This window comes from Xenopus tropicalis, chromosome 8 (genome assembly GCF_000004195.4).
Source record: "Xenopus tropicalis strain Nigerian chromosome 8, UCB_Xtro_10.0, whole genome shotgun sequence".
In the NCBI taxonomy this organism is placed as follows: Eukaryota; Metazoa; Chordata; class Amphibia; order Anura; family Pipidae; genus Xenopus; species Xenopus tropicalis.
Genome location: NC_030684.2, coordinates 33879974 through 33893497, shown reverse-complemented (window position 1 = coordinate 33893497; position 13524 = coordinate 33879974). Strand labels below are relative to the sequence as shown.

The following is a 13524-nucleotide window of genomic DNA, read 5'->3' as shown; positions in this document are numbered from 1 at the left end:
ATTGGAAGAAGATGAAACTTAATGGTGAGGGTCCAATAGGGTCAGATGACTTTTTAGTAAGAACTTTTTAGTAAGAATTTGTTCATATTGTTATATAATGCATACATTAAGAAGGCTATCTAACTGCCAATTTGAGGGTATGAAGGAATTATGCTTGTCCAGCAGAACCAAATACTACACTACAATGTGTAAGCAGATTAAGCAGAGAGACATACTCAGAATGTACATTCAAGCTGGCCAACTATGTCAAAGTCATCCCTTCTGGCCAGTCCTACACTGACTTAAGCGATTTATTAAGAATTCTACTGCTTCAATATACATTTAGCAAAGGGACTAAGTTTTACCTGCAACTTTCTTGCTTTCAAGGTTAAAACCCCCATATGTTTGCCCTTTTATTGGCTCCACTGGGATCACCTGACTGTAGCTGGGAAGGGTGGGAGCTACAACATGGAGCTGGCCACTGCTCATAGGCGGATGGTGATTATTTTGTTTAGGGAGGCTAAAAAATCTATACTCTCCTTAATATTTTTGGTTCTACTCCGAATGATGTTTAATATTTATATGCAATGACAGCTGACACAGTAGACAACTTTTTGGGGGATTTTTGTCAGACACTTGAATGTTGATAACTTTACAAGTACTGAAGCAATAGTAGCAGCAGTGCAACACAGCCCTTATGACATCTTCATTTACAGCAGTTCCAAAACTTTTTAAGCTGCCAACAATAACCCCTCCAGTTATAAACCCCAGTAGAATTCATATTACTGCCATCCTTTTCCTATGATGTCTTTGCTAGATTAACTCTTACAGCCACAAAAGACTTATTGTCTAGGCCCCAGACTTGTCTCTCCATTATTAGGTTTTATAGAAATCCAAAGTTGGTACATACGGCTATGCATACCCTTGCAAAGCAAACACTTCCCATGTACAACAAACATCCTATCCAAAGCAATGCAGCTACAATGAGTAGCAGGGTGATTATTTTTAATTAAATGACATTCCATACCTTTACTTCTTGCTTCAGTTTCCCAGCACAGAGATTCTAGATCTGTGTGCCCCCACTCTCTGCTGGGTGGGTACTTACACTCTGTAGTAGGGCAGGAAAGAGCAGTGGAGCCTAAGCCTAGGAGCCAAAGAAGACTGAACTCTTGAGGCAGCAACACTTGATTACTACTGTCTTACACTTGCATATCTACACTTCTCCATTGCACCCTTTCCTCGGAAGACTAGCAGTGCCCTTGCTGTCTCCCTCACGTTTGATTACTAGAACCTTGTACAGCACAGAACTGCAGGCAAGTTAGAGTACATTTACAAAGGACTATGGTTTGGGGAGGCTTAGCCTCCCCAAACCTTCATTAAAATCCGCCTATGCCACTGCTCCTGTATAAACTATAGCAAAAAAGGGGGGTTAAATATATATATATATTATATATGGTATGCTTGTTTATAACCAAATTAGCTACAGATCTATCATTTGCATGAGATTATTAGGAAGGTTGATATATCACTGAATAAATAATTTGTTTTGCTGTAAATAAAACAGCCCACTTTAGACTCTACAAGGGGTTGCCATGACCAGCAGTCATTTATATTCCCTGATAGTTGATTGGGTAGATGTTACAAGATTTACTTGCTCATTAGGAAACATTGCATGGATCTGTGACAATTAAAAAATCTCTCTCTTTTAGGCCTACAGCACTCAATCAAAAGCAGAGTTTGCAGATGCTGCTTTACAGCACAGGAGAATTCTGTTGCAAACCAAGAAATCCTTTAATTAGGAAGGATTTAAACCAAAATGTTTGGTAGGAGAGGTGAAAACAATAGAACCATTTTATGGGTAATTACTGGAGCATAATAATATATCAGAAACTGAGAACATTTGTGCAGTGATATATTTGTATAATTTCATGATCCTGCCTTAGATTTTTGCTAAACTAAATAATTTTATGGGTATAGACCCACTTAAGGCTTATTTATGTCTACAAGTGAAGCAAGTAAAGTGTTTTCCCCCCACAATGCAGCATTTTTTTGCTGAAATTCCTCTGTTATTGCAATCACTTAAAGCAGTTGCATGCAATTTGCCAAACTGAAGCAACTGCACTCACATTTCATTGTAGATTGGACACAATTATGTGGAAGTTCATCTGGTATCAATTGGTGTTGGGTGTGTGAGGGGTGAGGAGGAGGTGGTAGCTTCAGGGTTCCCCTGTGTCGAATGGCACGGCAGTGCTCCATTTGGATCATAAGGCAGGAAGGAGTGTCAGGGCAGTTATATGGACGTGCAAGGAGCACATTTTGGCACAAGTACCTTTAATAAAAGAGGTTTAATGTGCAGCCAAGACTGGAACTAGGTGTAGGCACAAGATACACATACCTAGGGCCCAATGGGGGGGGGGGCTCTAGGCACATACCTACTCTGTACCCCTAACAGAGGGGCCCCCACCTCTAACTGCCTGCTCCTCACTTCCTCACCTCTATCCCCTCACATAAATGGGTGGGGAAGAAGTAGCCAGCAGGGCTGCGTAGGTTTTGGCCCTGCACAGCGCACAAGTTACTGCAAGGAAAAGCGTAGGAGTGAAATGTGCTTTTGGCTGCAAATGTTCCCTTTTGTTTCAGAGATCTTATGGCCTCTAGCTTTTATTTTACTTTGATCTCCTCCACATTTGGGAGTTTGTATAACCTAGTGTTCCTTTAAAATCCATCCATAATTGTTAACATTATACATACCTGAGTCCATTATCCAAGTCAGACTACCTGCCATCATCTGCCTAAGACCCTTTTGTAAAGACAAGTCATTTGTACTTTGTTACTGTAATACATCTTATTTCACCATTATCTACTAAACACAGTATATCTACTGCTACTTGCAGCTCTTTCTCATTAAAGTTCTCACCTAGAAAATGTCAGTTTAGTTCCATCCCCAGAATTCTCAGGTCTTTTTAGGTTTGAGGTGTTCTTATATCCTGACATTCATATTCCTACTATTCTTACTAATAGAATCCATACCAAATCTTACCTGCTTGTAGGAAAAAAGTACTGAGATAAAACAAACGCTAAGGACATAAATTAACTGACTTTTTTTTACAGTGTTAAGAACTAACAGGTCCAAAAAACTCAAACCTGGAGGCCATTAATTAATCATTCCAATTTCCAAAATAGTTAAGAGAGAAAAAAAACTTATTAGCCCAGGCTTTCTATTACACTCTCAAACCTAGGTCTAGATCACAGACAGAATCAAATACAAGGTTAAATGAATGTGAGTGATCAATAGTCTATACAGCAATTAGTATTTTCACTAGGTGATACATGTGTTCAAAAGGCAAAAGCAAAGTCAAATAACTGAATGTATTTTTTGGTAGTTTGTGGTAAAGCACATGTTTATTATTTCCTATCTTGTTTGCATTTTTCTATCTTATTTGGATCTGGGTATAGATTTTATGGCTAGAGTTGGTTATATAAGAAAGATGTGCCTTAATCATAAAGCACTGCTAGATAAGCTGGCAATAGAGAGAAGCTGGGAGCTAAAGCTTTGTAACAGCTTCAGTGACACCCAGTTTAAAGAGTAATATACCGTAATACATTTGTATAACTTATTACTCTGAGGGGTTTTTCATGTATCACACAAAATTGGTTTCTATAACTATGGCTTACGCAACAAGAGGAGCGAGATAAGAAATAGTCCAACATTTGCCTCCATAATAGCAGAGCTACTAGGATCTGCTGACTTGCACAAATCCTAATATTAAATGTTGACTTTTCAGCACCAGTGACAGCTCCAGACACAGCTGGCTTAAAGCCCATTCACAATACACTGCAATACAGGAGTCACTGTGGAAAGGTTTTCTACAGTGAGAGAGTGAAGTTGTAGGATTCTCTTCCTGAAATAGTTGTACGGGCAGATATATTCGATAGCTTTAAGCAGGGGATGAATGGATTTTCTTAGCAGGTAATAAAATGGCTACAGAAATGATCTCTTAGAGAAAATCTGATGGAAGGAATGGTCTGATTGTCACCTTGGAGTCAGAAGTAGTGATGGGCAAAAAAAATTGCCATACATGGATCACCATTGGCAGATTTTTTTTGCAAAATGGGCAACAAAATTCGCTGTGGAAAAATTCGCTGCGCGTCCAAAAATTGTTGCCTGCATCAAAAGAATTGTCGCGTGTCAAAAGAATTGTCAGACGTCAAACGTATTGTCGCGAGCGTCAAAAGAATTGTCTCTCTTATCAAAAGAAATGTCTTTCGCATCAAAACGAATTGTTTCCCAATAAAAGAATTGTTTCTCCCATCAAAAGAATTGTTGTGTCAAACATATTGTCGCGCATCAAACATATTGTCAAAAAATTTTTGCAACATTTAAAGATTCGCAAATATTTTGGCGAAGTGAAACGGGACAGATTTGCTCATCACTTGTCAGGAGGGAATTTCCTGTGAGGCAAACTGGAGAAGCATCAGATGAGTCTTTTCACCTTACTCTAAATCACCAGTTTAGCAGTTACATTAACATTAAAAGGTTTATGTTGATAAACAAGTGACTTTTTTCAGCCTAAATAACTATATTATGTTACTATGCTAAGAAACATCCAACAAATGAATGATAAAATAAGATAAGGTAGAGGCAAAAGCACACAGGAGTTAGAAAGGAAGAATGTGAAGAGATTCTATACTTCTTCTTTCTCCTTCTTCTTATTAGTTACTCTGTAATACCTCAATCTCTCAGCCCAATCTTTTATATCATGTGCAATCGCCTATAATATTCTTCACACATAGTTCCTGTTTCACTTTAGATTCCCAAATGCCTAAGCATAGAGTACTTTCCAAACTAGAACCCTGTTAGTATTCATGATGTTTATCTTCTCTTTTATTCTGTTTCTGCTCTCAAATTCCGGAATAATCCATTAATTCTCACACCACACAATTCAAAAGTTTGTAATTTTTGGCTCTGCTACACACAGGATCCATTTTCATAACCAAAACGATAATGTTTCATCCGAAGAGTTTAATAAAGTTAATCAATGACGGCAGTAAATTCCAGTAATTGAGTAAACAGTAGAAGACGCACACACTGACTGTAGCATTCATTTTATGCTGCAAAACTCAATAGTAAGAGAAGAGATATGCATTACAGTTGTGTGCAGATATTAAAGCCCAGAGAAGCTTGACTTCTTTAATTGCATGTTTAGCCTTTAAAAAAAATAAGGCTTTGTTGATTTCTTTTTCTTATGTTCAGTGTGCACAAGTAATATAACAAGTTCAATCAATAATCACCCACTGGTACATTCAGGCAGGGAGAGATGCAGTGGAAACAACTGCATAACCTCCATGATGAGAATGATCTGCTCTCTCCATGATTATCAAGAAACAAACCTGTAGAATTTGTACCGTTATATAACCTGCTACTTGAGTTCACCAAATTATCTCTAAAGTATTTCTCTAAACTTACTGATGGAAGGAAAAAAGGCAATGAAACACATGGGCTCAGCACTTAAATAGTGTTACCACAGAGAAAATAAATGATATATGGAAAATAAAAGAAAAAAAACCAGACTATCCATCAGAAATCTTCTGATGTAGAAATAATGGCTGGGGTAAATGGTATAAAAGAAATATTAGTTAAAGGGGGAAAGTTTAGGACAAAACGATACAGAAGCTATCAAGCCAACTTGCCATCTTGGATGTCTATGCCTTTCCCTGTCACTTGCTGGTTTTGGTGTCCAAAGTTATGGAAGTTTCTTGGAGGAGTGGGCTGCATTTCCCATTTATAATACTTGCCTTTGTAAATATGCATAGATGAGCAAGAAAATAAAAACCATTGCAAAAGGGCAGTGCCTGTCTTTTGCTAGCTCTTTTTATAAATGTCTAGTAGTTGATTAAAGTAATATTTGTCGGAAAGGTCTATGTAAATACAGCCATAAACACTTAAAGAACTGCTCCTCTGTGAAAAGAAACACCACATTTCTTTCTATATATGATTTTCTGTGTTAGACTTCCTGCTCTCAGAATAATCCTTCAGGACAGGAGTCTGCTCACTTTGCCCCTCTCCTTATCTCTTCTCCTCCTCTCCCTCCCATCTCTCCGCTCTTCCCCTGCCATCTTCGCTGTATAATCTGAGTTTAGAGCTGTTGCAGGAGCAGCGTGCAAACAGGGAAGTAAAGTTAGACCAAGCTAAAATGGCAGCTGCTATCTTAAACAAACAGAGGGAGCTTCTATGGCTGATTACTCAGGTATGGTAAAGCATTCCTCAGAATAAATATAGTGTTCTAGCTTGCGCTATTGTGAGTAATCCATAGACAATAAAATGCCAAAATGGCTTTCCTTCTCCTTTAAACTACAGTTTATTCAAATGTATAGTACAATCATCATCAGTGACGTGACTGTTAGTCAGGCCTGTTACCTGATGACCTCCCTAGGCATGTGAGAGTTCATAGGCAGACCAATAAGTGGTAGGCACCAATTTACTTCACACCTAATCATTAGAACAGGCACAGACTGCCTTTGTGCCAAATTGATCATCATCTGCAATTGCTTAGCATTTTTGCATCTGATTTCACAAGACTTATGTTTTTATGCTGATTGCTCATACCAGAGCAAAAAATCACTTAATAGCTTCTTTTAACACTTTTATGTTTTTGTGTCACTGTCTCTGACTACTTAGTGATTAGATTAGCTCTTACCTCTCTGAAGACAGATGCCTACAATTTACGCTGGGAGCAGCAAAGAAGAAAATTATGTTTTTCAGACTCAGTACAGTTTGATTGCTACATAAGAATTATCTTGGCTAAAGTATCATGAATATTGTATGTTCCTCTCCAGGGATGGTAGAAAATAGATTAATGAAGTCAATGACCTAAACTATTGGGTGAATTAGAAACAGCAACACACAACATTATTTGGATTTGTGAAGCAGACATTACCCTCTTACTAATGAAAGAAATTAAGGCATCAGCTCTGATGACGTTTGCTTGATTAAGCTTTAGACAAATGGTCACTTACTTCTGCTATATCTAAATAGTATTTCAGAGGTTCATACCGTACATCAGCAGGGTCTTCAGTCACAAGGACATCTGTATTGCAGCTTGCTAGGGGATTAATGGACAGCTCCACTGGGGGTACTACAAAGCTTTTACTGACAGGAAGCCATATGCCCTGTCCCAGACTGTATGTAGACCTGCAACAGATAAAGTACAACTGAATGCAACTGGATAGTATATCTAGTTCGGTATATCTAGATCATCATAACATCATATACCAGGTGATGTCTTTACATGTACCTCCCATTAACATACAGATATAGAAAATAATATCAATATACCTGGTGTGCACAATACACTTACACAATAGTAATTGCCAGGGGTTACATATCTATATATCAGATTAATAGATTAAGCTTTATCCATGTATAGTGTTTTGTACATAATATATTAACAGAAACAGATAAATATTTTTTAAAAATCTGCTGTTTCATGTAGCACAGTGCAGTACTGGATCCCAGAGGGTACTGTCTGCAAGCAGTATGTATATTCCCCCCCATGTTTGCCTGAGTTTCCCTTTTTATCCCAGATTTCTCCCATACATACAGGCATGTTAATTGGTCCCTGCTAAAACTGACAACTGTGTGTGAGAAACTTTAGACTGCAAGTTCCAGTGGAGCAGAGACAGCTGTGAATGATGTATAATCTCTGTAAAGAACCACAGACCTTTTACAATTTCAGCCTGTTCTAAATGCTGCCAACTAGACTCATCCATATATCTTCATGGTCCACAGCAGCTGTTTCCCTTCACTGGCTCCCAATTTAATCAGACTCTCCCCTTTCTTTCTGAACCTTCCAACACTCCCTAAAGATCCATCATTTTCTCTTGGTTTCTTGGGAGATAAAATTTTTTATGGGTTTTAGGTATGTCCTGGCACTATATCTACTGTATACCATACTACAGTTTACTATTATAAAGGTACGATGTGCAACAAACTTCACAAAATTAGATTTAAATGTAAGATATACATAATTCTTGAATACAGTTAGCTCATATGGGCCAAACAAATCATGTTTCCTAAAGTCCCTCATTATAAACTATTTTATTAATCCTTGCTCTGTATTTCTTTTTCTTATAAGGATTTACAAAATGACTGTATATAACATCTATGCTCAGTGCATATACAAACACACACTAATTGAACTACTCAAATGGTTTAAGTTTTTAATCAGACATCATCTTGTTTCCTTGTTTTTACTCTTTCCAATGACAGTTTTAAAAGGGATTATGTTTGGTTACCTTGAACATTCATTATACAAGTATAATAAATGCTCCAGGTCAATCAGATAGAGGATCCAGTTAAAAGCAAAAGCAATGATACATGATTATTTAGCTTTGGATAAATATTTAGTGCCGAAAGTGTCCAGATAACAATTTCCTAATGCAACTGGATCACTCAAGGGAAAAGCTTTAATAAACTAAATGACCAAGTAATGATCATTATCAGGGGATATTGACGGATAAATCTGTTTAATTCATAAAGTCTAAGAGAGAGAATGTTGTGTACACAAGCAATGTGTCAGAAATGGTCAACTATAAGCAAAGAACAATTACAAATGTAACCTTCCGAATGGTTAATAATACCATTTTGATGGTAGCAGTCTGGGCAATGTTTGTGCTTGCAATGAAACCAGATACCGCAGTCTTTCTGTTTACAAAAGTGAAATAAAAATAATGTTGAGTACATAAGCAGAGGCCAGGAGAGTTGTATTAGCTGAGAACCTGAATTAGAATCATCCTCCTCTTATACTAATGGAACAACAAAAGCTAAAGTAAAATGGGCTTATGCAGTATTTGATTTAATAAGAAATGGCTTGGGGTGATTTATAGCACAAGCCTCATTAATGTTTCACCCATCTGTATGTGTACAATAATATTAATACAAAATGAATAAAAAAAACTACAACTGTTATCTTTAAATCTTACAGCATGTAGTGTTTACTGACTGATTATTGTATTCAACAGTGAGTACCTTAGGTTTATGCCCCCCCCCCCCCCCTCTTGGTGGGACAGGCATCCTGTCAATGTGCACATATTTGGGATGGTTTTGGCCTATACTTGCTTGGTATATAAATACTTTATTTACCATTAAAAAATGTAACCATTTATGTTCCGCAACAGCTTGTTCTTATACAGAATAAAATAATTTGCAGGAGATGAGCACAAATGCATGGCAAAACTGACATATGTATCAGTTGCATTAGATAGTTTCAACTGAGGAAATACAAAGTTATTGAAACTAACTCTCAAAGTTGATCCAGGGACTGGTCCGATTACTCTCTTGGGCCCCCTCTGAGGCAAATTGGAAAGGCTAATGGGTTTTTTTTTTTTTACCTTTTTCTCAATCATTAGTAGTAGGCAGGTTTCACTCAGGCAAATACGTTGAACTTGATGGACATGTTACATTTGAATGTTCAAGAAACATTGTACATAGCATGAGTGAGCAAGAAGAAGAAGGAATGTTAATTGTATAATGAATAAATGGGATCTCCACTGCATATTGTGTGTATCATCTTTATATAGAGCACACATTGCGTGCAGACATAATAGTATCTCTTCCATGAGTGTGTAAATTAATACTGACAGTTAGAAACTTAGAGAAATTAGAGAATTTACTAACTGTTGGATTCATTTTATTCCCAAATCTTTTAGCGCTAAAATTAGCAAAAAAAAAAAAAAGTTGCAATCTTTCCAAGATTTACTATGCGTCCAAACTGCTAAAAATCTGAATCTGTCAATTCGCCAGCTAAAACTTTACGAGATCATGAAGAAATCAATGCAAGATGTCCCTTCTTTCCCCTGGGGGATTCAAGGGTGTCTAAAATAGTTACGAATTAAATCAAAATGGTCAGCCAGTTTATTACAATCAATCAATATATGCTTGTGATTTTATTTTAGAGAACCATAATTTGTCTTTATCTTTTTCTCTCTCTCTCTCTCAAAATCAAGTTAGTCTTCATCAAATTATAATAAAATTACATAACGTACTGCTCTGGCAACTGGGGGAGTGGCCTGACATTGTGAGTGGGTCATAGGGGCAACTACTATATATACCTAAATGGGAAAATACCATTCTGTGCAGATTAAGAAGATACAATAAATGGTTAACACGGCAAAAGACTCTGGGTGTAAGGTTCAAGATAACCATTTTCGTTATTACTTCTCTTTTAGGTACAGTGCAGCATTGTTATAACCTCAGCTTTATAAAAAGAAAAAAAAGGGTTACTTTCCTTACCTTAGGATTTTCTCTGGCGCTTGCTCGCCAGTCACCAAGTCATACCCTCTCTCCAGAGTGTTATATGGCCATGGTCTAAAGACATAAATGGATAAAGAACTAGTGATTCTGCAATTTTAGCTGCTCTTTGTAGCATTTACTCATACGCTTTCTCAAATGAAGCTGCTAATAATCAAGATTTTGCAGCATCCCAGAAGATATCATAAAATCTCCGATTTCCAAGACACCTGAACAAATGTTACTTGGATTATTACCCCAATACATCCCTTTGGAACAAAAACTATTCTAATGCATATTTTTCTAGCAAGTACAATATTATTGGCAATGATATTGGAAACAACGACATCTTCCCAACATTCAGGATGTTATCAAAGAAGTAAATACAAATTTGAGAAGATGTTTAACAAAAAGGTCTTCAAAACCTACAAAACCTAGAAATTGTGGGATGACGTCTTGATTTACAAAGGCATAAAATAAATTCTCTGGTATAAGTTAAACAGCTCTCCATGTTTACAAGTTAAGCTTAAATAACAGAATTCTTGCAACTTTTCTCTCCTCTTACTTTTTTTTTTCTCTATCCTTTGTTTACTGTACATGTTATTGTATCAATCTTTACTTGCTAAAGTTTTCTGTAGTATTACTTTCTAAAACTGTTAGGTATTATGGGAAAAAGCAATCCCTGAGGAAGAGTACGGTCAGTTTTTTTCAATACATTTTTTCACTTTATTGCCAAGTCAAGCCAAGTGTGTGCGGCGCTCTGTCCGTATATATATATATATATATATATATATATATATATATATAAACAAAGTTACACCGAAAAGTCTGGATTTTATATTATTTTAAATATACTGCACTATGATTCTGAAATGATACAAATGCATGTTAGCTTCAAAAACACTACTATAGTGTATATAAATAAGCTTGGCTCTTGCCATGGGGGCAGCTAGTTAAGCTGACTAGAGGAAAAAGGCACATAGTCGATAAGCTCTGTTAAAAACAATGGTTTTAGTTCTTACACAGGAAGATAAACAGGGGTGAAGGTAGAAGCTACACGGAGCAGATTCTTGGCCTGCGGAACTAGCCTTACTGTCACTCATGGCTCTATGTGAACATACAAGAAATACCTCTCAGATAAAATAAAATTAAAAAAAAAAAAATCACCTGATCACATGACTAGTCCATTAAATATAGTTTGATGTGTATTTTATTACATTTTGCTGTGTGTTATGTTTATTCTTTTTGACTGTAAGTGCTAAAATTAATTTGGATAGCAACAGACTGAATTACTTGGGATTATATTTAAATACCAAACAAACTTACCCTTGACTTTGTCCCCAGTCACTACGTACACATAGATGACGGTGAGTGGCATCTGGAGAGTAACCCTCATGACAACTACATTCACCTAAACAAAAAAAAAAAAAAAACATAATAACAAATGTTAGTACTCCTTAGGGATTGAATTGCAGTGATAGAGCTTGTAGTAAGGTTAAAATAAACACATATATAAAAAGTTTACAGTATCTCCATTTTGATAAAAACACGTTGCATTCATCAGGAAACCCTGCACTGCAGCAATAATAAACTATTACCTGTTTGATCTAAATTAGGATAAAGTCCCTTTGAAACTGGTCACATGTAGAACATGTTGACCAATTCAATTCTTTAACTGTAAGCCAGTTTCATTTAAACAGTATGCATTGGCGATTGTTTGTATCAGAGAAAGCAACAGGGTAGTTACAGTATATATAATATTTGCTATAATAGAAAATGATTTTCTAGGGTTGACCTCCAAAGCAAAAAACTGTTAGGAGAACCTTAGAAGAACTGCCATTCCTCACTATGTCTACATACATTCACTTTGTGCTCCTGGATATTCTATCAGTTTCTCTATACAAACAACAGACTGGTTGTTACCACATTCAATCCTACCATATTGGTTATAAAACAACACTTAAAAAGGCAATATTAGGCTTTCATGTTCATCTTGAATCCTCAAGGCATCCCTTTGTTTATTCGGGATTACAACAAGAAATCTGAAAAGTAATTTGTGATAAAAGTTCCTGACTGAGATAATAGCTTAGGCAAGCAAATAAGGAGCGTTTTACTATTTTCTTCCAATTAAGACACAATAGCAAAAACATTAAAATGCTATTTTAATATATAAGAAGAAACAAGCAATGTAACATTCATTGCTGGATAAAAGGTTGATTTACATGATAATAATCAGGCAAACAGTCAGTAAAAAAAATAGTAACAATAATCAGCATCTGTATAGATTTTTTTTAGTTGGAGGGTCTATTGTATGGTGTAGATTCTAAAGGGAAAATAAATCTTAAGCTGAATTTTGATTCTGTTTATACACATGCCTATTTGAGCATATGAATAAGATTAGTCATGGTTGAAATGTGAAACAGATTTTTTTATATTTAATTTTGAAATTTCACATGGGGCTAGCCATATTCTTCATTTCCCAGGGTGCCATGGCCATTTTAATGAACGTTAATAAAATCTAAACTAATGTCTTTCTGTACAATAGAGAATGGGGTACACACAATGATGGGTGAGAGAAAGATGGATATTAAGGGGTACATTTAATAAGCAATTTTGAGATAAAGTTAGATTTTTTTCTCACTTCTAGATAATTTCAAGATTTATGAATGGGTTTTAACAATAACTCCCATAATTTGTGATTTATTAATGATTAAATAACTAGTTTTTGTAAAAAAGAAAAATTGTCAGGTTTGATCTATCAAGTACCATTGAGTCCTATGGAGGTAGAATAGTAGAAAAATAAAATAATCAGTGACAGCCTGTCCTTGAACTTTCAATGAGAAGTTAATCCCCTCATTGGTTTCAGTTTCACCCAGCTTCAAGGGGAAGTTAATCCCATTGTTGTTTTCAGTTTCACCCAGTTTCAAGTGAAACTTAAACACATTATTGTTTTCCAAGAGTGCCAATGCTCCAAATATGGCTGCTGTTTGGGAAAAATAGAGGGAATTCATGGCAACAAACACCTGTTGAGTTTTAACAATACTTTCAACTCGAAACATTTGGGATTTTCAAATGTAAACTCATAATTTTGGTACGAACGATTCAAGCATTATCATGACATTTTATAATAACAGCAATGATCGAGTTTAATTCGAATTTATACCATGTCGAATTTATACGACTTTCAAGGCAACAAGTTTTAGTAAATGTTCCCCTTAGTGTATAGGTACTGTATATGAAGAAGATTAACATTGGCCTTG

General features: G+C 36.1%; 1 protein-coding gene across 2 annotated transcripts in view; it reads right to left on the bottom strand.

The window, feature by feature from the left end:
• The window catches only part of astn2 (astrotactin 2), a 675040-nt gene that overhangs the window by 301761 nt on the left and 359755 nt on the right, over positions 1-13524 (bottom strand). For both annotated transcript variants that reach the window (XM_002935205.4, XM_031891225.1), the window contains 3 exons: positions 11591-11675; positions 10268-10342; positions 7031-7168 (listed from right to left, as the gene is read on the bottom strand). In XM_002935205.4, coding sequence (XP_002935251.2) covers positions 7031-7168; positions 10268-10342; positions 11591-11675 — 298 coding nt within the window. The remainder of the gene's footprint in view (positions 1-7030; positions 7169-10267; positions 10343-11590; positions 11676-13524) is intronic.